Raw genomic sequence first — 25,947 nt, 5'->3', positions numbered from 1 at the left:
TTACTGAGGCTGACCTCAAACCCGCCATCCTCCTCCTCAGCCTCCCCAGGACCGCGGACTCTGCGGGCAGCCCGGATCCCAGGCCCCTCCCTCCTGGCGCCAGGGCCGCCCAGCAGCTCCGCCCCCAGCGTCCGCCTGGCTTTTCCATCAGCCCTCGGCATCTGTCTGGTGTTGGAATGGGCTGGCCGCCCCCACGGCCCTCTTCCTTCAGATCGGCCTGTTCCTCTGGGTCCACCTGGGCTTAGTCACGTCCTCCCTGCAGGGCGCTCCCCGAGGCTGGAGGGGCCTCCCCTTTGGGCCTTGGGCAGCTCAGACTCACCAGGTGTCTGCTGTCCCTTCCTCAGGTCTCTGGGTGAGGCTGTCTCACTGACTCGAGGGCAGTTCAGGTGCGCAGGCCTGAGTCTGTCGTGAGCAGGGCACAGGGCGCCATTTGCCAGAACCGCAAGGGCTGGATGGAGTCCTCAGCCGTGGGCGCTCCCAGGGCCAGGCCAGGCTGGAGGGAAGAAGCGCCCAGCGCCCAGGCCAGCAGGGCCTGGCAGGGGACGCCGAGCTTGCAGAGTTGAGGGCTCGCCCACCCGGCGGGCACTGCGGCTTTCCCCCACTGTGTGTGTGCGTGGCATGGAACCCGGGGGCATTCGACCTCTGAGCTACACCCCAGCCCTATTTTTTATTCTTTCTTTTGAAACAGGGCCTCACTAAGTAGCTGAGGCTGTCCTCAAACTGCGCTCCTCCCTGCTCAGCCTCCCAAATGCTTGGATTACAAGCCTGCACCACCTCGCCCGGCTTGTTTTGTGTTTTAATACTGGAGGTCGAACCCAGAGGCATTCTATCTCCCATATCTGTCTCCATCCCTTTTTGTTTTTTATTTTGAAACAAGGTCTCACTAAGTTGCTGAGGGTCTAAGTTGCTGAGGCTGGCCTCTAACCAAGGTCCTCCCGTCTCAACCTCTCAAGTACTGGGATTGCAGTCCGCACCACCAGGCCTGGCGCACATCGCACCTTCTCTGCGCGTGCTGAGTTGTTAGCTGTGGAGTCGCTTGAGACTGGCAGCAGCGCTGGTGGGAGCCTGGGGGCCTGTGTGCTTGGGTTATGTTCCCTTTGTCTGTTCAGGGTGCCAGGCAGGTGCCCGCAGAGAGGCTCCGTGTGGGTGTTGAGGCCGCTGCTGTTCCTTGGCGCCCACCTGCTGCCCCCAGAGGGAGATGACTGCACCTCTCTGCCTCAGCCCCAGGACCTGGGGCTCAGGACACACACCCCGGTGAAGCCAAGGGAAGGGGTGGGCTGGCTCTGCGCCCCAGGGCACGATCGCCAGGTGGCGCCTGCTGGCCATGCCGGGGGCCCTCCACCCTGCCCCAGCTTGCCCAAAGGCTGTCTCTTTCACAGGCTGCCACTCGCTTATCTTAGACCTAAGGAGCTCAAAGGGGCCCGGGCAGCGGGCATCCTGGGTAGGGGTAGGACGCGCCCACCGATAGTTCAGAAGACTAAGAGCAGAGCCCGGCATGGTGGGCACGCCTGCGACCCAGTGCTTGGGAGGCTGAGACAGGAGGGTTGCAGGTTTGAGGACAGCCTCAGCAACTTGGTGAGGTCTCAGTAAGTGAGACTCTGTTTCAAAATAAAAATAAAAACTAGGTCTAGGGATGGCCCAGAGGTAGAGTGCTCTGGGCTCTATCCCAGTGTTGTATGGCTGTATCTGTTTTGGGGTGCGCCCTGACCTATGTTCTGTGCCGGGAAGGCAGATGTCCCTTGCACGAGTAGGTCTCAGAGCCCAGGGTGCCCGGGCCAGCCACTGTCTGATCGCACAGAGCTGGCTGGACTCCTCTGAAGGGTGGGGCACAGGGTTGGGGGGGGGGGCTGGTGAGGGCCACCTCGGCCCAGAGCCCCAGCTGCCCCACCGGCCTCTCGTCAGCACCTTCAGAAGCCAGGCCGGCCGCCCTAGGTTTGTGCAGGGGGCTCTCCCCAGGCCGGCGGGGGCCAGGCGCTGAGCACAGAGTCTTAGGGACAGAGGGCCAAGGTCCCCGCCTCCTGGGGAGGGGACCGAGGGGACCGGGCGGCTCCTCTGTGGCTGGGGTCCCCTCTCTTCTGTTTTGCTTTCTTTTGTGTGTGGTCCTGGGGATGGGACCCTGGGACAATCTACCTCCAAGCTACACCCCCAGCCCTATTTTATTCTTTTATTTTGAAACAGGATCTCAGTAAGTTGAGGAAGGTCTAAGTAGCTGAGGCAGGCTGTGAGCCCCGATCCTCCTGTCTTAGCCTCGTGGGATGACAGGCGTGCACCACCCTGCCTGGCTTGTGCCAGGCCTTTGATTTTATTTTATTCATTCATTTATTTATTCTTTATTTTGAAGCAGCGGTTAAGTTGCTGAGGCTAGCCAGCGGTCCTCCTGTCCTGCCCAGCCTTCCCTTCCCACCACGCCCGGCTCTTTTTCTGTTTGTTTTAAATGACGGTGCTGGGGCTGGAAGCCAGGGCCTGGTACGCGCCGCGCCGGGCAGGTGCCAGCCCTGGATCCCTTTCTTCTGAAGGACGGTCCTGATCTGTCTGTCCTGCTGGTTGGGGGTGGTGACTCATCCAGGCCCTCCTAGAAGACTCCTTCCTGGACAGTGACCCGACCCTGCAGCGGCCTCGAGCCAGGCACTCCCAGAAGCCCCTGCTCTCTCTGCAGGTCTGCTACCTGTGCTACAGCCTCCTGACCCTGGCCGGGCTGGTGGTCAGCAGCCAGGACATCGCTCCAGACCAGTGGGTGAGTCTCCCGGGGGCTGGGCGGCTCAGCCAGTGTGTCCACACCAAGTAGAGCCAGAGGGGTCAAGAGGGAGCCCAGCCCTCTGCCAGGAACTGCAGACAGGCCCAGAAAGAAGCCGCTGGGGCCCTGGCCTCCCTCCCGCTGTTCCCAGAGCCACCCCAGGGGATCCTGCCCTGGCCCAGCCCTCCCCTCCCCTCCCCGCACAACTTCCCAGCATGGCCCCTCTCTCACTCCTGCTCCCTCTGACCTGTACCCGGCCCCCAGCCACACCTTCCCGAGGCCTCACCCCATCCTCCTCCTCCACCCCAGGGGGAGCTGCAGCTGCTCTGCATGCAGCTGGACCGCCATGTCAGCACCCACATCCGGGAGAGCCCCCAGGCCATGCACCGGACCAAACTCAAGGACCTGGCCACGCAGACCTACGTGCGCTGGCAGGAGCTGCTGACCCACTGCCAGCCCCAGGTGGCCCCTCTGCCCCAGCCCCGGGGGGAGGTGGAGATGCCCTGGGGGCCTCCATCCTTGGAGTCCGGAATGGGGCGTGGTGGGCTGCCCACAGTCCCAGTACTTGAGAGGCTGCGTGGGATCTCAGGTTCAAGGCCAGCCTCTACAACACTGAGACCCTGTTAGGAAATAAGAAATAGCCAGGTGGTGGGCCACGCCTGTGACTCAGTACCCCACAGCTCTTTTTGTTCTTGCCGCAGGCCCAGTACTTTAGCCCTTGGAAAGACCTCTGAGGGCCAAAGGCAGGCAACCCCAGGAGTGACCAGAGCTCTGGGGAACGCAGGAGGCCAAGGACTGAGGCCAGAAGAGGTCCAGATGCCGGCCAATCTGCAAGCAGGCGCCAGGCGCCAGGGCCCGCCTGACTCCCTGCCCTGCCCAGCCTCATTCCTCTCCCCCCCTCCTCTCCCTGACACCACTGTGAGGACCGGTGTGCACATTAAAGTCTCATTTCTGCATCAGCGGCCTAGGAGGCTTCTCCATCCTACCCCAGGGCCGAGCTCAGCTTCTGCCTCTCCTTGGGCACCACTAAACTCTCACCTGGGCCGGGCGTGGCGGCACACGCTGGTAATCCTAGCATCTGGGAGGCTGAGACAGCAGGATCCAGGTTTAAAGCCAGCCTCAGCTACTTAGGCCCTTTGCAACTCAGTGAGACCCTGCTGCAAAATAAAAGATAAAAAACAGGGCTGTGGATGTATCTTGGAGGTAAGATGCCCCTGGGTTCCATCCTCAGTACCGCAAAATAAATAAATATTCACCCGGGACCGGACAGTCCTGTGACTGTCCCCCCCCCCCCCCAGTGCCCTGCAAACCCCCAGGGAGGAGGAACAGTTAGCCCCAGGAAAGGCTGCTTGGGATCCAGTCCGGGTGGATCTCCCGCCCGTCAGGAAGCTACACAGAGCGAGATCGATCCAGGCTGTAATTACACTAAATTCAATTGACAGTTGTGCTCTGAAGTCAAGAGATTGCAGAGACTTGGAGACTTGGGGTGGGGCGGGTCCCGATAGCTTCCCTCGGGCTTCCTGCTTTCCCTCCTCCGCCCAGCCCCTTGGCCTCGCAGTCCTTCGTGGGGCACTGGATATGAGTCCTGATCCTCCGTGGGTACTGGATATCTTTAACCTGACCGCTCTGAGAAGTGAGCGGGTCCTCGGGCCCCGGCAGGTCTCTGGCTATCCACTTTCTGTCTGCCTTCTCCTCTCACCCCAGGTCCACGTCTAGCCCCGGCCCCTCCTGGCCGCTCCCGGGTTGGGATGGGCTCTGCCGGGTTGTCCTGCGGCCGCTCGGCCGGACCCAGGGTGGCTCTTTGAGGAACTTGGCCAGGCAGCACGCACCCCTCTCCTGTTTACACCTTTCCATGCACAGGGGTTAGGGTAGGGGGCTAACTAGGAGCCAGACCCCCCAAAATAAACCTTCAGGCACAGACCCGGGGGAGCCTCTGCCTTCCTGTACCTGTTTCGGCCACAGCTAGCTCCCTCTCTGATCCCCAGAGCCAGGGGCCGGGAGCATCTATTATTCAGAGCTCAGAGCGCAAGGCGCAGGCATGGCAGTGCTGGGTGCACACAGACATCTCTGACCCAAAGTGTTGGCGAAAAAGAAATGGAAGAAAGTCTCCCAAGGCTGGGGTGCCGAAGGCGGCCGAGGTGCCGGGGCGGCTGGAGGGCTCCGGCCTCTCCTGGCTGCCACCCGGGCCTGTGGGAGGCGGCGCCCGCGCCCCACGCTGCACCTCCTGACAGCTTGTCAATCACGGATTTTTGCCTGCTGTGGGAACCTGGAAATCACCTTTGAAATTTCCCTTCTCTGTTCATACCGCCTAGGACAGAGAGGGAGTAGGGAGGCCTAGAGGCCGCTCAAGGGAGTTCCCAGGGCTCAAAGCTGCCACAACCCGGCTCAGAGTGCGCCATCAAGCCGCACCCCGGTGTAGACACGGGAGCCGGGGACCCCCCACCCCCCGCCCCAAACGTCGTACTTCTCCCCGAGAGAAATAGATAATAGATACGAGGGAGAGGAGGTGTTGGTGACAGCTCGGTCCCTCCAGATACCTGGCTGTAACCTGAGCGGAGGTGTACTGTGCGAGGCCACGCCAGGGCGGCCGGCTGGCTGGCCTGCAGCATGTGCTCTCCCCTGGGCCTTGTAATGGCCTCGCTGGGACGTGCTGGGAGCCGGTGAGGTCTTCCGAAAAGAGCTGGGATCGGTTTGAGCCTGGTTTCTTCCTCGAGGCCAAGAATTCCACCGCTGCTGGAATCCCACCCCTTGCCCTCCAGGTCTGTCAGCCCCCGGGGGGAAACAGCCACTTCCTGGTAGAAGCCCCTGGAAGAGCAGGGTCGGGCTTGATGACCAATGCTTTCCGGCTTCCTTTTGGCGGCCTGTGGGAGGGGCTGCGAAGGGAAGGGCTACCAGGTGAATGGCGTTGATAGCTCGCCTTTTGGAGGAAGGAAGGCCTTTTCCTGTGTCCCTGTTTCCTATGGAAGCCCTGGGTCCCTGGGTCCCCAGGTTCTGAAGGGTGGCTGACACCGCCTTTTACTTCCCTTGGTACTGGGGGCTGAATCCAGAGGACTTCTACCTCCAAACTACACCCCCAGCCCAGTTTTATGTCTTATTTGGAAGCCGGGCCTCACTGGGTTGCTGAGCGCCTCGCTAAGCTGCCGAGGCTGGCTTTGAACCTGCACGCGATCCTTGCAGCTCAGCCTCTGAGTATTGGGGTTACAAGCGTGTACCGCCACCCCCAGTGGACACAGCCTTTTCACACGGTCTGCGATTGGGTCCACAGTAGCTGCTGACTGCCCTGGAAATGGTCCAGGTGCCTTGCCGGGGGGCCTGTGTGCACCCGGAGCCTCCCTGGTAGCGCAGAGCTGTCTCGGAAGAGTGGCGCAGGTGAAGGGCACTGGGGCCCGTGACCGATGGGGACGGGGACTCGCTCTTCAGGTGAGCCTCCCGGCCATCTCCCAGCCGGCCTGGGGGGCCTTGGGGCACTCCTCCATCTTTGTGTTTCCTTCGCTTGGCCAAGTAGGAGGCTTTGTATAGGCTTAAGGTGTCCTTGAGGACCCATGGCGGGCAGGACCTAGGGAGACAGGTATGTTCAGGAGCCTTTCTTTTTGTCTTCCGGGTATTAATTTTTTCTTAAGGAGTACCCATTAACCCTTATTTTTCTACCAGGTGTCTTTTTACTAAAAACCATGTATCACAAACAAGTTGTCACGCAAGGAAACTGTCCTCTGGCCATCTGGCCACCCATCCACAGAAAAGGCCACTGCTGGGAAGGAACAGGGTCCAACAGGAGCCGCGCGGCCGGAGACCTGAGCCTGCGTGGAGTCCATTTGAACCTGAACAGGGCTGGGGAGCGGGGCCCTTGTTTTGTTTTCTGTTTTTGTTTTGCTTTTTGAGGTTCTGCACTCCTGGAATTGAGCCCAGGGCCTTGCACATGCTAGGCAAGTGCTCCACTGCTTAAGCGTACCTCCGGGTCTTTTTATTCGGAAACAGTCTTTCTATGGTGCAGAAGTTGGCCTTGAATTGAGCTCCTCCGGTCTGCACCTGAGTAGCTGGGATTACATGTGTACACCACTGTACTCTGCTGGAGTTGTTGTTTTGGGTACTAAGGATTGAACCCAGGGGCGTTCTACCCCTGAGCTATCTCGCTAGCCCTGCCCTTTTCTTCTTAGTTTTTTTGTTTTTGTGGGTCTAGGGATGGAACCCAGGAGCATTCTACCTCTGAGCTATACCCTCAGCCCTATTTTTTATTCTCTATTTTGAAACCTGTCTCACTGAGTTGGAGGGCCTCACTAAGTAGCTGAGGCTGGCTGCGAGCCGCAATCATCCGGTCTCAGCCTCCCGGATGCGGGGATTACAAGCGTGCGTGCGCACCACGCCTGGCTATTTTTAGTTTCTAATTCGCGCTGGGGGGGTCTTGCTAAATCGCTGAGGCTGGCCTTGAACCTGCGAGCCTCCTGCCTCAGCCATGCACTACGGCACGAAGCCTTGTTTATGAAGAGCTTCATGAGGGCGGGGCTCGTGCGTGTTGCCGAGGCTGCTCCTCTGCCTACATCCCTGGCGTGAGGAGCCCTGATGCCTGCCACGGAGGACAGAAGACACCTGTGGCTGCCAGTGAAACCAGACGCCTCTCAAACTTTCCACTGGGCTACCTTGGAGGCAGGCAGCGCCAGGGGCTCGGGTCTCTGCCTGGTACTCTGACAGAGTACTCTTACTCCGGGCTGGGCACTGAGGCTTCCAGGCAAGGAAAGACAGGAAGCGGGCTGCTGTCAGGATGGGGCTTACAGGCTAGAGAAGAGAACGAGGAGTCCTAAGACTTCTTTTTGGCAGTACTGGGACTGAACCCAGGGGTGCTCTTCCACTAAACCATGTCCCCAGTCTTGCTAAGCTGCTCAGGCTGGCCTCGAGCTTGCCATCCTCCGCGCTCAGCCTCTAGGCAGCCGGGGTTACAGGCACGGATCACCTGGCTTGTTTTGTGACATGGAGTCTTGTAGGTTGCCCAGGTAGGGCTTGAACTGCCAGGACCTAGAGCTCGGCCTCGGCCACCCCGCAGCTGGGACCGCAGGTGCCTGCCACCGTTCCAGCTCCAAGACCCAGCTGGCCACGCCAATTCCAGCCTGTTGCTTAACCTCGGGCAAAATGAGAGAAACATGACCAACCTCCTAGAGGGGGCCATGCGGGCGGGAAGGAGGAGACGCATGGGAAGGCAGGTCGCAGAGTCGACGGCGCAGAGACCCTGGGCAGGTGCGGGTCGGGGTACTCCTGGTCAGCGGATGTGGGTCCAGAGAGGTAGTGGTCCCCTCCCTCCCTGGCAGCTGCAGCCAGAGCCCGCCCACCGGCTGGTCACTGCTGTGGCCTGCCCCTCTCCAAGCTTTTCCTGTAGTGGACAGGGGCTGGAAACGCGACTCTGGCCAGCGAGGGAGAAGGGGCCTTTATGTGCGCCAGCAAAGACCCAATTGTTACTGAAACCCAACTGGGCTGCCTCTGGGTGATCTCTGGGCTCGCAGGGTGCCAGCTCTAGCCCAGAACAGAAGCTGCCGTCCGGCTGATGCATGCTGCAGATCCGCACGGCCTTCGGCACTGCCCCCGGCCCAGCGATCTCCTTTGACGCCGGGCGGTCGTCTGTCCAGGCGGCCGGGCGGCCTCCCCCGGCTGCTCCGACCACCTGCGCGGCGCGGAGCCGCGGCGCCGGGGGGAAGGGCGGCAGAGCGGCCAGTGTCCTTCCAGGGGCGCCGGCGGTGGAGCGGTGGGTCCGCGGGCACGGTCCTGGCCCGGTGACCGCCGCCGCGCGCCGGGCGGGCCTGGGGGTCGCGCGGCCCCGGCCCCTCCCTCCGGCCTGACGTCAGCGCGGGGCGGGCGGCGCTCGCGGTGTCCGGCGGCGGCGGCGGTCTGTCCGGCCGGTCCTTCAGCCCGGACCCGCGGCCCGGCGGCTCTCCGGACCGACCCGCGCCGCGGCAGGCGGGGCCGCGCCGGGCGGCCATTTCCACGCCGCCGCCCACTTCCTGCCGCTCGGGCAACAAAGGGGCTCGGCGGCCCCGCGCCCGCCGCCCGCGCCGCCATTGTCTGCCGGGGAGGGCGGCCGGCGCCTCGCCCCGCCCGGGCCGCCTCCGAGGTGACTTGGAAACTTGGGCCGCGCGGGCGATGCTCGCCTGGCCCTGCCGATCTCGGTGAGGGCGGGGGGCGGGGGTCCCCGCGCCCGGGAGGAGGCCGGGGTCCGCGCCCGGGAGGCCGGGGTCCGCGCCCCAGGGGCCGGGGTCTCCACGCCCGGGAGGAGGCCGGGGTCCGCGCCCGGGAGGAGGCCGGGGTCTGCGCCCGGGAGGCCGGGGTCTGCGCCCGGGAGGAGGCCGGGGTCTGCGCCCCAGGGGCCGGGGTCTCCACGCCCGGGAGGCCGGGGTCTCCACGCCCGGGAGGAGGCCGGGGTCTGCGCCCGGGAGGAGGCCGGGGTCTCCACGCCCGGGAGGCCGGGGTCTGCGCCCCAGGGGCCGGGGTCTCCACGCCCGGGAGGCCGGGGTCCGCGCCCGGGAGGAGGCCGGGGTCTCCGCCCAGGAGGCCGGAGTCTCCACGCCCGGGAGGCCGGGGTCCGCGCCCCAGGGGCCGGGGTCTCCACGCCCGGGAGGCCGGGGTCCGCGCCCGGGAGGAGGCCGGGGTCTCCACGCCCGGGAGGCCGGGGTCTGCGCCCCAGGGGCCGGGGTCTCCACGCCCGGGAGGCCGGGGTCCGCGCCCGGGAGGAGGCCGGGGTCTCCGCCCGGGAGGCCGGGGTCTGCGCCCGGGAGGCCGGGGTCCCCGCGCCCCGGGGTCTCCGCGCCCAGGAGGAGGCCGGGGTCTCCGCCCTAGAGGCCGGGGTCTCCACGCTGAGCAGCGCGCGGGGAGCTGGGCACCGCCGGGAGGGCGCCAGGCCCGTCCGCGCTCGGGCTGCGCTCCGCTGGGCGCTGACCAGTTCTTCTCCCTCAGCAGGGCAGGGCGGCTGGCCTGGAGTTTGGAGCCCGCCGGGGCAAGCGGCCATGGCCCAGCACTGGGCGGTCTGGCTGCTGGCAGCAGGGCTGTGGGGCCTGGGCATTGGGGCTGAGGTCTGGCTGAACCTTGTGCCCCGGAAGACGGTCTCTTCTGGAGGTGAGTGTCCTGGTGGGGCACAGCGGGCGGGGAGACCCTCTCCCGGGCGGGGCCTCAGGGAGGCAGCAGGGGCAGGCCGCTCAGGAATTGCGTGTTTCTGGCGGTCCCAAGCACTTCTAGGACGTGCCATCGGCCCGGGCCTGGGACTGGTGGACGGGTCAAGACCTGGTACTTCCCCTGCTGCTGCCTCACAGCAGCTCTGGGGTCTCTGAGCAACCCTACCCCAGACCTGGCTGCTCTTGGATGCAGGGGACACCCCTCTGCGCCACTCGCTCACCGTGCCCCGCTTCTTGATTCTCACGGAAAGCCTAGGCTTGAGAAACCTGACCACCATAGGTAGAAACCCAGGAGCACCCTTCCCCGCCCCAGAGCGCCCTCCTCCTGCCCGGGCAGCGGGATCCCCCGCAGCCTCCTGTACACACACCTGTGCGCAGGGGTGATGTCAGGTGTTTGTACCGTCCCTGCGCTCTGGGGACCTGGGATGAGCTCACCTCCCACAGGCCGCTCTTGGTGCTAATGAAGCCCTCCCTCCCATCGGGCCGGGTCTGGGCCTGGAGCTGCCTCCCAGGACTGAGGCTGGTGTTTGGGGGGTGGGCCTTGGGGCAGGGAGGCAGCTTTTCAGGGAGGGGGCTGACATGAGCTTGTGAATGTCGGCCTGGGGCAGGCAGCAGCAGGGCCTCCTGCCCCGACTCCTGCTCTTCCCCTCCTGCCTGCCACCCACTCGCCCGCCTGTGCCAGCGCCCTGGGGTCGGGGTCCTGCCGCTGGAGCCTGCCTGGACCCTGCTGCGGTCAGCAGGGCAAGGAAGGAATCGGCGAGGCCGGCGTGCTGGTGCCTGCCTGTGACCCCAGTACTTGGGAGGCTAAGGCAGGAAGATCACGGGTTTGAGGCCAGCCTCAGCAGTTGAGCAAGACCCTGTTTCAGAAGGAAAAAGAAAGGGCAGGGGTGTAGCTGGAGGTCGAGTGCCGCGGGTCAGTGGGGAGCAGCAGCTGGCGGGCGGCAGGGGGTGCTGGCCCTGTGGCCGGAGGCACCACTGACCCTGAGAGAGAGCCCTCGGTCTGATGGTTTCCTCTGGCCGGAAGCTGTGGCCGTGATATCCTTCCTTCCTCCTCCCCAGCCCGGATCTGCCTCCTCCTGGCTGAGGGGAAGGCTGCCGAGGCCTGGGTGGAACGGTCAGGGCCGGTGGCGCTTCAGGAAAGGTCTAGGGCACTGGACAAAGGAAGACTGGTGGTCAGGGGTGCCTGGAGCCGTGGGAGGCCCGTGGGCCGCAGCCTGCTCACCGTCCCTGTCCCGCAGAGCTGGCCACGGTGGTGCGGCGGTTCTCCCAGACGGGCATCCAGGACTTCCTGACGCTGACCCTGACCGAGCGCTCCGGGCTCCTGTATGTGGGGGCGCGGGAGGCCCTGTTTGCCTTCAGCCTCGAGGCTCTGGAGCTGCAAGGAGTGGTGAGCAGGGCGGACGGGGGTGGGGGGCGCAGGCGGCGAGGGGCAGGACCCCAGGGCCCCGTGCCCGCTGCCCCGCCTGCTGGGGTTAGCAAGTTTCCGTTCCCTCTTGAGCGACCCCTGCTGCAGCTGCAGGGTGCTGGCGCCATCCCACGACGACGTTGCTAATGCCCCCTCCCTGTCCCCAGATCTCCTGGGAGGCGCCCGCCGAGAAGAAGATGGAGTGTATCCAGAAGGGGAAGAGCAACCAGGTGGGCGCCGGGCCACGCCTCTGTCCCGGCTCTGGGGCTCGTGGCCGGCGTCCTCGCTGACCCGTCCCGCCTTTCTCCCCCTAGACCGAGTGCTTCAATTTCATCCGCTTCCTGCAGCCCTACAACGCCTCGCACCTATACGTGTGCGGGACCTACGCCTTTCAGCCCAAGTGCACCTACATCGTGAGCGCCCCAGCCCCAGCCCGCCTCCTCCCGTCTGTCGCCGGCCCCGAGCGCCCCTGACCCTCGCGCCTCCTTGTCGCCCCGCCCCTAGGACATGCTCACCTTCACGTTAGAGCGCCGAGAATTTGAGGACGGAAAGGGCAGGTGTCCCTATGACCCGGCCAAGGGCCACACTGGCCTCCTTGTGGGTGAGTGGCTGTCCCCGGGCAGGCTGGGTGAGCCCCCCGGACGCCGGGCCTGGCTGACCCCTGCCCTCCCCAGACGGCGAGCTGTACTCGGCCACTCTCAACAACTTCCTGGGCACGGAGCCCATCATCCTGCGCAACATGGGGCCTCACCACGCCATGAAGACCGAGTACTTGGCCTTTTGGCTCAACGGTGAGCGCGCCGGCAAGCCCGGGGAGCCGAGGGCGGGGGCCCTGGCAGCCCGCCACTGACCCTCATCCCCTCGCCACAGAGCCCCACTTTGTAGGCTCCGCCTACGTCCCCGAGAGCGTGGGGAGCTTCACGGGGGACGACGACAAGGTTTACTTCTTCTTCAGCGAGCGGGCGGTGGAGTACGACTGCTACGCGGAGCAGGTGGTGGCCCGCGTCGCCCGCGTCTGCAAGGTACGAGTCCCCGGGCGGGGTGCCGGGAGCCCCGCCGGCCCAGCGGGGGCTGACGGCCACGCGCCCTTTGCCATCTGCCAGGGTGACCTGGGGGGCGCGCGCACGCTGCAGCGGAAGTGGACCACGTTCCTGAAGGCGCGGCTGGCCTGCTCCGCCCCGCACTGGCAGCTCTACTTCAACCAGCTGCGGGCCGTGCACACCCTGCAGGGGGCCTCCTGGCACAACACCACCTTCTTCGGGATTTTTCGAGCGAGATGGTGAGTCGGCCGGGACCCTTGGGGCTGGCGGGGAGCAGGTATTTAGGGTTAGGAATGGTGTGTGGGCATAAGGACCGATACCAGCCCCTGGGGAAAGTTCAGGCGGTCAGTGTCTGGAAGCCAAGAACGCTGGGCACTGCCCTCCCCTTTTTTTGTGGTTGTGGGGATGAAACCCGGGGGCATTCTACCTCCTAGTTATACCCCTATTCCTATTTTTTATTCTTTATTTGGAAATGGGGTCTCACCAAGTTGCTGAGGCCGGCCACAAACCTGGGATCCTCCTGCTTCAGCCTCCCAAGTACTGGGGTTACAAGAGTGTGCCACCACGCCTGGCTCTGCATAGCGCCCCCCCTTTTTGTGGTACCGTAGATGGAGCCCAGGGCCTTCTACATCTGGGTTACATTCCCAGACTTATATTTTATTTGGAAACAGGGTCTCCTTAAGTTGTTGAGAGCCTAAGTCGCTGAGGCTGGCTTTGAACCTGCATGATCCTCCTGTCTCAGCCTTCCAAGTACACAGGATTACATGCATGCACCACCATGCCCAGCACTGCACCTTTTTAAAGCTTCCTGGGAGCTTGGTGTGGCGATGGACACCTGTAATCTTGGTACTTGGGAGGCCGAGACAGGAGGATCGCAGGTTTGAGGACAGCATTAGTAAGTGAAATTCTCATCAAACCAGTGAGACCTTGTTTTAAAATAAAAATAAAACAGAGCCAGGCATGGGGTGCATATTTGTAATTCCAGTACTTGAGAGGCTGAGACAGGAAGATCACAGGTTCAAAGCCAGCCTCAGCAATTTAGCAAGGCTTTCAGTAACCTAGTGACCCTGTTTCCAAATAAGAAATAAAATCAGGTCAGGTATGGTGACACACGCTTGTAATCCCAGCATTTGGGAGGCTGAGATGGGAGAATCCAGGTTCATGGCCAGCCTCAGCTACTTAGGCCCTCTGCAACTCGGTGAGACCCTGTTCCAAAATAAAGACTAAAAGCCGGGCGTGGTGGCGCACGCTTGTAATCCCCGTGCTTGGGAGGCTGAGACAGGAGGATCATACGGGTTCGAAGCCAGCCTCAGCTACTTAGGCTCTCAGCAACTTAGCAAGACCCTGTTTTCAAATAAAATATAAAAAAGGTCTGGGAGTGTAGCCCGGAGGTGGAAAGCATCTGGGTTCCACCCCTAGTACCACAAAAAAAAAAAAAAAAAAAGACTAAAAAATAGGGCTGAGGGTGTAGCCCGGAGGTAGAATGCTGCTGGGTTCCATCCCCAATACTGTAAAAAAAAAAAAAAAAGGAAAAAGGAAATCAGGCTGGGAGTGTAGCTTGTAGGTAAAATGCCCCTGGGCTCAATCATCCCCAGCACCAGTAGATCAGTCTTGGTGCTGGAGGTGGGCAACCAGTCGCAGGTGGCGTTTTCAAGCTGCCCGTGCACCTTGTGCTCACGACGGCCTTGCACACTCGCTCTGGGGCTGGGGGCCGAGGGTAAGGCGGCAGCGGCCTGATATTTGAGCCACCCTCCCTGCTGTAACAGGGGTGATGTGGAGCTGTCCGCTGTCTGTGAGTACCAGTTGGAAGAGATCCAGCGGGTGTTCGAGGGTCCCTACAAGGAATACCGCGAGCAGGCCCAGAAATGGGGCCGCTACACCGACACGGTCCCCAGCCCGCGGCCGGGCTCGGTGAGTCCTCGGGGCAGGGGCGAGTGCTGCCCGGGTTCCAGAGCCCTCCAGCCCGGCTGACGGCGCTCCCGCCGCGGCCCTGCCTCCTCCCACAGTGTATCAACAACTGGCACCGGCGCCACGGCTACACCAGCTCCCTGCAGCTGCCCGACAACACCCTCAACTTTATCAAGAAGCACCCGCTGATGGAGGAGCAGGTCCGGCCTCGGTGGGGCCGGCCCCTGCTGGTGAAGAAGAACACCAACTTCACCCACCTGGTGGCCGACCGGGTCACGGGGCTCGACGGGGCCGTCTACACAGTGCTGTTCATTGGCACGGGTGGGTGCCGGGCGGCGCCAGGGCAGGCGGGTGAGGTGGTGGGAGCCTCCCGCCTGACACGTGTACCCTCCCTCCCCGAACCTCTCCCCTCCAGGTGACGGCTGGCTGCTCAAGGCCGTGAGCCTGGGGCCCTGGGTGCACCTGATTGAGGAGCTGCAGGTGTTTGACCAGGAGTCCATGGGAAGCCTGGTGCTGTCTCGGAGCAAGGTAATGGGCCCAGCCCTGCTGTTGCGGGCCCTCCCCGGCCGTGCGCTCGGCCAGCACCGCACACCTCGCCTAGCTCCAGGCCGGTTCCAGGAAGTAAGAGCGCCAAGGCCGGAATCTGTGCTCCGAGGGCCGTTTTATATATAGCCGGGTCCCTGCGGGCTGCGTTCCTAGAATTGGCCCTGGCAGCCAATCTCCAGGTCTCTCCAGACCCTCAGAGCGGCCGCTTGGCTGCAGCACCTTCTCTGATCCTGCCCCGTGGGCCCAGACCTGCCAGGCGGGCACGCCCTGCCCTGCCCAGCTCCCCCGCGTGGGGCGTCTTCCTGGGCCCTGTACAGAGCTCCCCCGTTTGCAGCCCCCTCCGGATGCCGAGCTTGCCTTTTACCAGCCACTGTGACTCAAAACCCTCCCCAGAACGTGGGATCGTGTCAGAGTGAGCCTGGGGCTGGACACACACACATTGCCAGTTACCACTCAAACACAGGGAAACACCTTCTGCCGGCTGGGACCTTTGTTGGGGCGGCGGGGCTTGAGACAGGGCGCTGTATGTGTGGGGCCTGATGACGGCCTCGCCTCGCGGGCCAGCCCCGGTCTAATAAGGTCGCTCTGGTAAGGGGCTTGGGATGGGGCAGGCCTGGAGTAAGCCCCTGCTCTCCTCAGACCTGACCTGACCTTCCTCTTTCCCCTTCCCTCTTTGCACCGCGGGAGTCTGAGCTGGGGCCTTCCCACACACGCCGTGACCCTCCTCTGCCTCTTTTCTGCAGAAACTGCTTTTCGCGGGCTCCCGCTCACAGCTGGTCCAGCTGCCCCTGGCGGAGTGCGGGAAGTACCGCTTCTGCGCCGACTGCGTCCTGGCGCGGGACCCCTACTGCGCCTGGAACCTCAACACCAGCCGCTGCGTGCCCGTGGACCGCCACACCCGGTGAGTCGGGCTCTGAGTGGGGCTGGGGGCAGGGCGCAGAGTGGCCGCTGACGCCCCTGCTTCCCCTGCCAGATCCCTGCTGGTCCAGCACGTGACCATCTCGGACACCTCGGGCATCTGTGATCTGCACAGCAGTAAGAAAGGTGAGCTCTTCTTTTTTTTTTTTTTAATGTGGTCCCCCTCCTGTGGGTCCAAGGCCTGGACCAGCTGAAGTTTCTGCATCTCGGCCCCAACCCTGAGTGGCCTGCACTAACCGCTCTCTCCCCCCCTTTGCAGTCCGGCTCACTCCCAAAAACATCACGGTGGTGGCGGGCACGGACCTGGTGCTGCCCTGCCGCCTGTCCTCCAACTTGGCCCATGCACGCTGGACCTTTGGGGGCCGGGACCTGCCCGTGGAACAGCCCGGCCCCTTCCTCTATGATGCCCGGCTCCAAGCCCTGGTGGTCATGGCCGCCCAGCCCCGCCATGCTGGCATCTACCGCTGCTTTTCGGAGGAGCAGGGAGCGCGGCTGGCCGCCGAGGGCTACCTGGTGGCCGTGGTGGCCGGCCCGGCCGTGACCCTGGAGGCCCGGGCGCCCTTGGAGAGCCTGGGGCTGGTGTGGCTGGCCGTCGTGGCCCTGGGAGCCCTGTGTCTGCTGCTGCTGCTGCTGGTGCTGTCCCTGCGCCGACGGCTGCGGGAGGAGCTGGAGAAAGGTGCCAAGACGGCCGAGAGGACCCTGGTGTACCCCCTGGAGCTGCCCAAGGAGCCCACCAGCCCGCCTTTCCGCCCGGGCCCCGAAACGGACGAGAAACTCTGGGACCCGGTCGGCTACTACTACTCGGACGGCTCCCTCAAGATTGTGCCTGGCCATGCCCGCTGCCAGCCCGGGGGAGGGCCCCCGTCGCCCCCGCCCGCTATCCCCGGCCAGCCCCTGCCGTCCCCTACCAGGCTCCACCTGGGGGGCGGCCGGAACTCAAACGCCAACGGCTACGTGCGCCTGCAGCTAGGAGGGGAGGACCAGGCCGAGCTCGGGCACCCCCTGCCCGAGCTGGCCGAGGAACTGCGGCGAAAGCTGCACCACCGCCAGCCGCTGCCCGACTCCAACCCCGAAGAGTCCTCCGTGTGAGCTGCGCGAGGCGCCGGCATTTGCACAGCACCAGCTACCTCAGGGACGGCCCGGGCGGGCACCAGCGCTGCCCAGCTCGCCCGGCCGCGAGGACCTGCTCTGGGACGGCCACCTGGTGTGGCTCGGCCGCCGGCAGGCTCCTCCTCCTCCTTCTCCTCCTCCTCTGTGAATCTGACACACGGGACCCCGGCAGCCAAAACTTTTCCAAGGCAGAAAGCAGTTTCAAGATGTGGGTGTGTGCATACGTGTGTGTGCGTGCGCGTGCGTGCGTGCGTGCGGCGCAGCCTGGCCGTTTCTGTCCGTCTTCCCTTGGCCTGGGGTCCTCCTGGCGAGTCTTTGGAGCTGTCGAGGGGAGGGGTCCAATCGCTCTGCCTCTCCTACCCCCACCTGTCCCCGTGCGGGGCAGCCATGTACATATGGGGGTGGGGGGCAGGTGCTGCACCCCTCCGAGGGGCGAGCAGGGCCCAGGCGGCCTAGTCCTGCTGCCGGGGCTATGAATGTTTCCAGGGTGGGGGGGGGGAGATGGAGCCTCCTGTGTGTTTGGGGGAAGGGCGGGAGGGGCTACCCACTTGGCCCCAGGGGTCAGTGGTATTTTATACTCTGGAAAGGCTGTGCGGGGAGGGGAGGGCGGGCATGTTGTGGGCTCTGGCACCCCCGTCCCAGCCCGGGAAGAGGGCTTCTAACTGTAACTTATTGTGTCCTCGCTATTTATTTGTTGTAAATATTTGAGTATTTTTATATTGACAAATAAAATGGAGAAAATGAGCGGAGGGGATGAGATGTTTGGGCTAAAACCCATCCGCGGGTCGTGGGGAGCAGGACCCGGGGCCCCAGGGCAGCCCCCAGACTCCAGTGTTTTCCCACAGTGGTGCCTATGGGGCTGGGAACCAGACCAGCCTCGTCCCCTGGGGAGCCTGCCTGGGCCTCTGGCCAGAGGGAGACGTTGGGGGCACTGGGGGAGAGGAGGAGGGGCCTGCCTTCCCAGAGCCCGCGGAGGGGAGGGCAAGTGGGATCCGGGAGGCTGCGGGAGGGGGTTTCTAGCAGCAGCCTAAGGGTATGTGGACACTGGTTGCTTGCGTGAGGGTGGGGTCAGTTTGTGGGGAGAGATTGAGCCTTTTACCCTGTAAGAATGCCGGCAGCCTTCAGTGCCCCCACCTCGCGGGGAAAGAACTTCCCTACTGTACTGTACCCGGTGCCTTCCAAGCCCTGCCTCAGCGAGGGCGGTGCAGGGCCAGATGTTCTGGAGAAAAACAACAGGCCCCAGCCTGGACTCGTTTCCTTTTGTTCTTCTCTCTCTCTCTCTCTCTTTTTTTTTTGTTTTGTTTTGTTTCTTTTAGTACTAGGGATTGAATCCAGGGTCCCTCTACCTCTAGCCCTTTTTCTTTTGAAACGGTCTCAGTTGAACCTGCTATTCTACTCAGCCTTCCAGTACTGGGTTTTGCGGGTGTGCCTCTGCTAGCCCACGTTAATTCCTGTGTCCACGGTGGGTTCCGATCCGCAGAGGGATAGGAGCCGTGAGCTGAGGTCTGCCCTGTACGCTGGACTGTGGTTTGAAGGGCTGCTGGCCCGGTTTTCCCTAAGAGGCTTGAGAAGGCTGGGGCAGCAGGGCATGGTGTGCACGCCTGTGATCCCAGTACTTGGGAGGCTGAGGCAGGAGTTTTCTGTGTCCTAGGCCAGCCTCAGCAATTTAGAGAGACCCTGATTCAAAATTAAAAAAAAAAAAATAGAGCTGGGAGCTGGACCTGCTTGTAATCCCAGGTATGCACGCCTGTGATCCCAGTACTTGGGAGGCCGAGACAGGAGGATCACGGATTCGAGGCCAGCCTCAGCCACTTAGGTTCTCCACAACTTACATCCTGTTTCAAGATAAAGAATAAAAAATAGGGCCGGGATGTATCTTGGAGGCAGAACGCTCCCGGATTCCATCCCCGGTACCACAAAAAAAAAAAAGGAAAAAAAATAAAGCCTGGGTGTTTTTCAGCGGTAGAATGCCTCTGGGTTCAATCTGTTCAATCCTCTGGGTTCAAACACACACACACGCACACACACGCACACAGGATGGATCAGTGCTATGCTTAGTACATGCTTCTGACAGGCCAGAGGATGTCTTGAGACACCTACATTACCTAGCTCCCAGGAGGCTGAAGCAGGAGGATTGCCAGCCTGAGGCCAGCCTGGGCGATTTAGCAAGGCCCTGTCTAAAATGGGAAATAAGGAGCTGGTGGTGCAGCCTGCAATCCCAGGACTGGGGAGGCCGAGACAGGAGGACTCAGGTCAACCTCAGCAAGTACTGAGACTCAGCGACCTAGAGAGACCCTGTTTTAGAAAAAAAGGGGGGGGTGGCCAGGGATGTAGCTCAGAGCCAGAATGTCATTGGGCTCAACTCTCAGTACCACACACACACAAGGGAAATGAAAGGGTCTGTGAGCTGGGCACGGGGGGCACACTGGTGATCCCAGGACTCGGGAGGCCGAGACAGGAGGATTGAACAGGTTTGAAGCTACTTCGTGAGGCTCTCAGATACCTAGTGAGATCCTGTTTCCAAACAAAATATAAAAATAGGTCTGCGAGCGTAGCCAAGAGATAGAAAGCCCCTGGGTTCCACCCCCAGTACCACAAAAAAGGGGGGGGGTTGGGGATGTAGTTCAATGGTAGAGTGTCCAAGACCACAGAAAAGGGGGAGAACTCCTAACAAGCGGGGGGCCCAGGCTTGTGACTCTAGTACTTGGTAGGTGAAGGTTCGAGTCCCCCGGCCCCACAGGGGCAGGGCCGGGAGCCAGGAGGTGGAGCTCTGCCATTCCTGGAGGGGACCCGGCCTCCCGGTCAGGAAGAAGAGAGGGCAGAGTTCAGAGAGGAGCCCGAGAGGGAGGGACGCGCTCTCCCCCGCCACCAGCCTCCGGGGCCACGCGGGGCTGGAGGCCGATCTCCCACGAATAAAGGCATCCATGATATCCACTATGGATCCCTGCGTGTCTCCATGCGACTGGGGGACACACGCACATCAACCTTTTAGTAGGCTGCGGCAGGAGGAGCGCAGGTTCACGGCCAGCCTCGGCTACTTAGCCAGGCCCTTCCAGTGAGACCCTGTTTTAAAAAAAAAGGCTAATAATAACAATAATAATGATGATGATGATGATGTTAGGGGTGTGGCTCAGAGGTAAAATGCCCCTGGGGTTCCATCCCAGTACGGGGGGGGGGGTGTGTGGGGGGGGAGGAGACCCTGTTTCAAAATAAAGAGTAAAATACTAAGGCTGGGCCGTTCAATCTCTAGTACTGTAAAAACAAACCCAAAGGCCGTCCTGGCGGCTGTCAGCTCCCACTGGGGGTGGGTCGCGCATCGACCGGGGGCCCCGCGCCGCCGGGCCTCCACGTGGCCGTGGGTTCGCGCCCCGCCGGCTTGAAGGCTGCCGAGCGGTCAAGGCCTGGCTCGGTGCGGCGGCGGAGCGGCGGCGGCCGTGACGCCTGCCTGGGGCTGGGTGGGCCTCGCGCCGCAACTGGACGGGCCCGCGAGGCCTGAGGGCCGGGTCCCGGGGCCGGGCCGCCCCGGTGCCCCCCCGCCTCCGCCGCGCTCCGGCCTCGGCTGGGCCTCGGGCGCCCCCTCGCGGCGGCGCGGACGCTCGGCGCCGCAAGCCCCGCCCCGCCGCCCAAGCCCCGCCCCCCGCCGCCGCCATTGGTTCCTGAGCTACGGCCTAGGCGCTGCGGGGTGGGCTCAGGGAGGGGCGGGACTTGCGGGCCTCCGCGGGCTCTGAGTGGTCGCAGCGGGAGGGCGGGGCGGGCGCGGCGGGCCTGGGGCGGGCCTCGCGGGCCACGATGGCGGCGCCCGGGCCGTGTGCGGAGGCGCCCTGCTGCGCACGCCCCGCCGCGGTGCCCGGCGCGCAGCAGACGCTGGAGGAGATGGACTTCGAGAGGGGTGAGCCCGGCGCAGGGGGAGCCTGACCGCCTGCGCCCCGCGACGGCGCCCCGGACGCCCGCTCCCCGCCCGGGCCTCGGCGGCTGCCGGCTCTGCCCCTCCGCGGCCCCGAGGAGCCCGGTCTCCGTCGCGGCCTCGGCGCCCTGGGCCCCGGCGGCGCTCTGGTTTCCATCCTCCCTTGTCCCTTCGGCAACACCGGTCAGCCCCAGCCAGGCGTGGTGGGCACGCTGTCATCCCAGCTTTGGGAGGCTGAGACCAGAGGACCGCCGTTCCCGGACAGCCTCAGCCACTCAGGCCCTTTGCGACTCAGTGAGACCTTGTCTCAAAATAAGGAAAAAAATAGGGCCGGGAGCTGGGTGTGGCGGTGCACGCTTGTAATCCTGTTATTTCGGAGGATCGTGGTTCACGGACAGCCTCAGCTACTTAGGGAGGCCCTTCGCAACTCAGTGAGACAGTTTCAAAAAAAAAAAAACTAAACTAAAAAAATTAGGGCTGGGGGTGTAGCTCAGAAATACAATGCCCCTGGGTTTCATCCCCAATACTGGAAAAAAAAAAAAAATAGGGCTGGGGGTGTAGCTCAGAGGTAAAAGGTCTCTGGGTTCCATCCCCAGTTCCACAAAATAAATTAAATCCTTTCTATTTTATCACGTGGATATTTCTCCCTCAAATCATTTCTCTCTTTTCTTTTTTGTACTAGGGATCGAAACCAGGGGGATTTTTCCTCTGAACCACCCTCCCCTCGTTTCTTTTTATTTTTTGTTGGGAAACAGGGTCTCACCAGGTTAAGTCTCGATAAATTGCCGAGGCTGTCCTCGAACCTGCGACTCGTCTTTCCAAGTACTGGGATTATAGGTGTGCGCCACCACACCCAGCTGCACTGGTTTTTTTTTTTTGCAGGTCTGGGGGTGGAACCCAGAGCATTCAACCTTCTTGCTACACCACCTGCCCAATTTTTTACTCTTTATTTTGAAACAGGGTCTAAGTTAAGTAGCTGAGGCTGTCTGCGGACCGCGATCCTCCTGTCTCAGCCTCCAGAATGTTGGGATGACGTGCCCACCAGGCCCGTCTTTGCGTTCGCCATTTTCATTGTTTCTTCCGCAACATTTGTGAGCTTGAATTAGGAGGAAGGGGTTTCTGTCTTTCCAGTCCTACTGCCCTGAGTAGACGAGCCTTAGTGGGTCCTAATCACAGCTGTGCCACCAGCACCCACAGTAATCCTTAGCATAGAAGGGAGGCGGGGCTACTGCTTATTGAAAGAGCAGATATCTTGATACATGGATACAAAAACTTGAGTCAGGGGAACAGGAGCCGCTAGCACCCCTGGTGGCGCTTCTCAGTACTGCCACTGGCTTTCTGCAGGAATCTGGTCGGCGGCTCTGAACGGAGACCTGGGCAGAGTGAAGCACTTGGTCCAGAAGGCCACGGACCCCAGCCAGCCTGACTCGGCTGGCTACACCGCCCTGGTGAGCTGGGAGCTGGGAGGAGCCGGGGCGGAAGACAAGCCCCACGGGAGGGCGCTGCTCTGCAGGGCTGGGTGTTGGCCTCTTCACCACGCGTGCGGTGATGGAACAGTGAGGAAGGGGCCCGGGACAGACCCTGCGCCCCTGCCCACCGCCGCCTGCTCCTGCCAGGACGCACTGGCCCGCCACGGCCCCGGCGCTCCAGGCCAGCCAGACAGGGAACGCGGCCTCCACGGCCCTGAGCCCCAGTAGACGGCTCCCTGCTGGCCGTCACTTGCTTTATTTCTTGCAGTGCGCCCTGCGTGTCCTAGACACTGAGCCGTGCCCCAGGCCGACCTCGTCTGCCTTAAGCTGGCTGTTTCAAGGGTTTTGTCACAATGGATGAAAAGTGGACAAGCATGTTCTCCTTCCCTTTCTCCCAGGAAAGTGTCTTTTGTGTGTGTGCGTGCTGTGGGTCAGACCCAGGGGTGTTCGTCCTCTGAGCTACACCCCCCAGCCCTTTTTATTTTTTTCTTTTGAAACAAAGTCTTGCTACGTTGCTGAGGCTGGCCTCAAACCTGCGGTCCTCCTGTTTCAGGCTCCCAGTTACTGGAATTACAGTTGTGTGCAACCATTCCAACCATGCCAGGTTGAAAGTTTTTCTTTTCTTTCTTTTTTTTTTTCTTTTTTTTGTGGTGCTGGGAATGGAACCCAGGGGTATTCCACCTCTGAACTATACCCCAGCCCTATTTTTTTTAAATTTTGAAACAGGGTCTCACTAGGTTGAGGAGAATCTCACACTTGCTGAGGCTGTCCTCATACCTGAAATCCTCCTGTTTCCGCCTCCTGAGTACTGGAATTACAGGCATGTATCCTCATGCCTGGCTTGCAGAGTTTCTCTTTCAATCATGTGAACCTGGACATTTCAGTCAGTACAGGAGCTTTATATCAGCCGCCGTGGGGCACAGGCCAGCAGCCCCAGTATTTGGGAGGCCGAGTCAGGAGGATTGCAAGTTTGAGTCCAGGCTTAGAGACTTAGTGAGACCCCGTATCAAAATAAAAAATAGCCAGGCGTGGTGGCACACACTTGTAATCCCAGTGCTTGGGAGGCAGAGACAAGATGATCACACAGGTTTAAAACCAGCCTTAGTGAGGCTCTCAGCACCTTAGTGAGACCCTGTTTCCAAATAAAAATATATATTAGGTCTGGGAGTGTAGCCTGGAGGTAGAAGGCCTTTGGGTTCCATCCCCAGTACCACACACACACACAAAAAAAATAAAAATAAAAAACATAAAAGGGGCTAGAACGCTGGGCGTGGTGGTGCATGCTTGCAACACCCCCCCCCCCCCCGCTTGGGAGGCGGAGACAGGAAGATCGCAACGGTTCGAAGCCAGCCGCGCTGGCTTAAGAGACCCTGTTTCCAAAAATAAAAAAGCATAAAATAGGTCTGGGAGTGTAGCCTGGAGGTAGAAGGGCTTCCAGGAAGCCCAGTACCACCAATCAATCAATCAATCAATCAATAAACAAACAAACAAAAGGGGCCAGAGGTGTAGTTCGGAGGTAGACTGCCCTGGATTGGATCCCCAGCACCAGGAGGAGTAGAGCAGCTCCCCTTGTCCCTGGATTCTCTTTCACGGGACCCTGTGAGGTGGGGATGCTTAGCTGCCCTTTCCAGGTGGAGGCGCTGGCGCTGGGCTGGAAGGAGCCTGCAGGGCCCTGGCTGCGGAGCCCTGGCTACAGGGCCAGAGCTCTCGGCTGCTGTCACACCGACTGAGCCCAGGCTCCTCTGCAGCACTACGCCAGCCGCAACGGGCACTATGCCGTGTGCCAGTTCCTGCTGGAGAGCGGAGCCAAGTGCGATGCCCAGACCCACGGCGGGGCCACGGCGCTGCACCGCGCCAGCTACTGTGGGCACGCAGACGTTGCCCGGCTGCTGCTCTCCCACGGCGCCGACCCCCGGCTGGCAGACGGTGATGGCATGACCAGTCTTCACAAGGTGTGTCGCGTGCCCCGGCCAGATGCCTGTCACCACGGCGATGCAGCTGGTGGACAGGCCCTCACCCCGGCACCGGGAGGCTGAGACGGAGGACCACAGGTTCAAAGACAGCTCAGCAAGCAGTAAGACTCATCGACCTCGTGAGACCCTGTTTCAAATAGGGCCGGGGTGTAGCCCGGAGGTAGCCCTCCGAGGATGGCTTTGAGCTGCGGTCCTCCTGTCCGGCCTCCCGGCCTCTGAGTGCCTGCCAACCGGCCTCTCTCCGCAGGCTGCCGAGAAGGGCCATGTGGACGTCTGCTCCCTCCTGTTGCGGCACAGCCCAGCCCTGAAGGCCGTCCGGGACCGGAAGGCAAGGCTGGCCTGTGACCTGCTGCCCTGCAACAGCGATCTGCGGGACCTGCTGGCCAGCTGAGGCGCCCGGGCCAGCTGTGCATGCCGCTAGCCTCGGTGCCCTGCAGGGCAGGAGGTACCCGGCGCCCAGGAAGGCCCCGTTCTGCCCGGTGGCAGTGAGGGCGGAGGTTTGGCCGGCTGACGGAGTTTACGCTTGGCCAGAGGGTCATATTCAAAGAGCTCGTGTGGAGAAAATAAAGTTATATCCTTACCTCATCCCCACATGAAGTGTCAGGATTAAAGACCTAAATATAAAAACACAGAAGTAGCTGTGCACCGAGACACACCTCTAATCCTAGCCACTCCCGAGGCTGAGGCAGGGGGCTCACACGTTCAAGGCCGAAATTAAAAAAAAAAAAAAAAAAGCAAACCAGGCACGGTGGGCATGCTTGTGATCCCAGCACTTGGGAGGCTGAGACAGGAGGATTTGTGGCCAGCCTCAGCTACTTAGGCCCTCTGCAACTCAGTGAGACACTGTTTCAAAATAAAGAATAAAAAAATAGAGCAGGGGTGCAGCTCGGAGGTCGAATGCCCCTGGGTTCCATCCCCAGAACTGCAAAAAATAAAAATAATAAAGAATAAGAAAATAGAGCAGGGGTGCAGCTCGGAGGTCGAATGCCCCTGGGTTCCATCCCCAGAACTGCAAAAAATAAAAATAATAAAATAAAGAATAAGAAAATAGAGCAGGGGTGCAGCTCGGAGGTCGAATGCCCCTGGGTTCCATCCCCAGAACTGCAAAAAATAAAAATAATAAAATAAAGAATAAGAAAATAGAGCAGGGGTGCAGCTCGGAGGTCGAATGCCCCTGGGTTCCATCCCCAGAACTGCAAAAAATAAAAATAATAAAATAAAGAATAAGAAAATAGAGCAGGGGTGCAGCTCGGAGGTCGAATGCCCCTGGGTTCCATCCCCAGAACTGCAAAAAGTAAACCTTTTTTATACTTTTCTTGGTGCACCCAGCGTCACATGGTGGTGCGGCTCACGGTGCCCGCGGCTCGCATGCCCGCAGCCCCAGTGCCTTCCCCGGCCCTCTCCCCACACAGGGCGCTCGGGGCGGCACCGGTGCTCTCCCATGTACGTGATGCCTCGCTGACCCTCCCGCCCGCCGCCCGGCTCCGCGGCCCCTCTGGGGTCCCTGCTTCTCTCTAGCCCCTTCACCTTCTGGGCCTGGTCAGCCTCACGTAACAATGTTCTCCGGTCCCTCGGTTTCCCTGCAGATGACGTTTTGTTCTTGAGTGCTGCGTAGATCCCACTGTGTGTATACCTGTAATTTCTAAGCCGTTCACAATGGCCATAATTGGCTATTGTGGGATGAACATGGCTGTGCACGTATCACTATAATTCTCACTTCAGCCCCTTTGGAAGGATGCCCAGGGCTGGCGGGGCTGCGTGGGTTTCTCTAGCTGGTTCAGAGGTCTGCATT

At 61.7% G+C, this 25,947-nt stretch overlaps 2 protein-coding genes across 2 annotated transcripts; both read left to right on the top strand.

Annotated features, from left to right (window-relative positions):
- Positions 1-9,717: 9,717 nt before the first annotated feature.
- SEMA4C (semaphorin 4C) lies at positions 9,718-16,788 on the top strand (the record flags this gene model as incomplete). The annotated part of the gene is made up of 14 exons (XM_080711096.1): positions 9,718-9,826; positions 11,121-11,269; positions 11,455-11,517; positions 11,602-11,700; positions 11,792-11,888; positions 11,962-12,078; positions 12,158-12,309; positions 12,391-12,566; positions 14,094-14,238; positions 14,334-14,556; positions 14,651-14,763; positions 15,525-15,682; positions 15,755-15,825; positions 15,959-16,788. The coding sequence occupies 14 exons, from the start codon at positions 9,718-9,720 to the stop codon at positions 16,786-16,788; spliced, it is 2,502 nt and encodes an 833-aa protein (XP_080567222.1).
- A 3,810-nt stretch (positions 16,789-20,598) lies between these two features.
- ANKRD39 (ankyrin repeat domain 39) lies at positions 20,599-24,546 on the top strand (the record flags this gene model as incomplete). Its single annotated transcript, XM_080711993.1, has 4 exons — positions 20,599-20,698; positions 22,058-22,161; positions 23,931-24,134; positions 24,403-24,546. The coding sequence occupies 4 exons, from the start codon at positions 20,599-20,601 to the stop codon at positions 24,544-24,546; spliced, it is 552 nt and encodes a 183-aa protein (XP_080568119.1).
- Between the last annotated feature and the right edge of the window lie 1,401 nt (positions 24,547-25,947).

Source organism: Muscardinus avellanarius (genome assembly GCF_963383645.1).
Source record: "Muscardinus avellanarius genome assembly, chromosome: 15".
Taxonomy (NCBI): Eukaryota; Metazoa; Chordata; class Mammalia; order Rodentia; family Gliridae; genus Muscardinus; species Muscardinus avellanarius.
The sequence above is the reverse complement of the archived record's forward strand: the minus strand, read 5'-3'. Positions and strand labels throughout refer to the sequence as shown.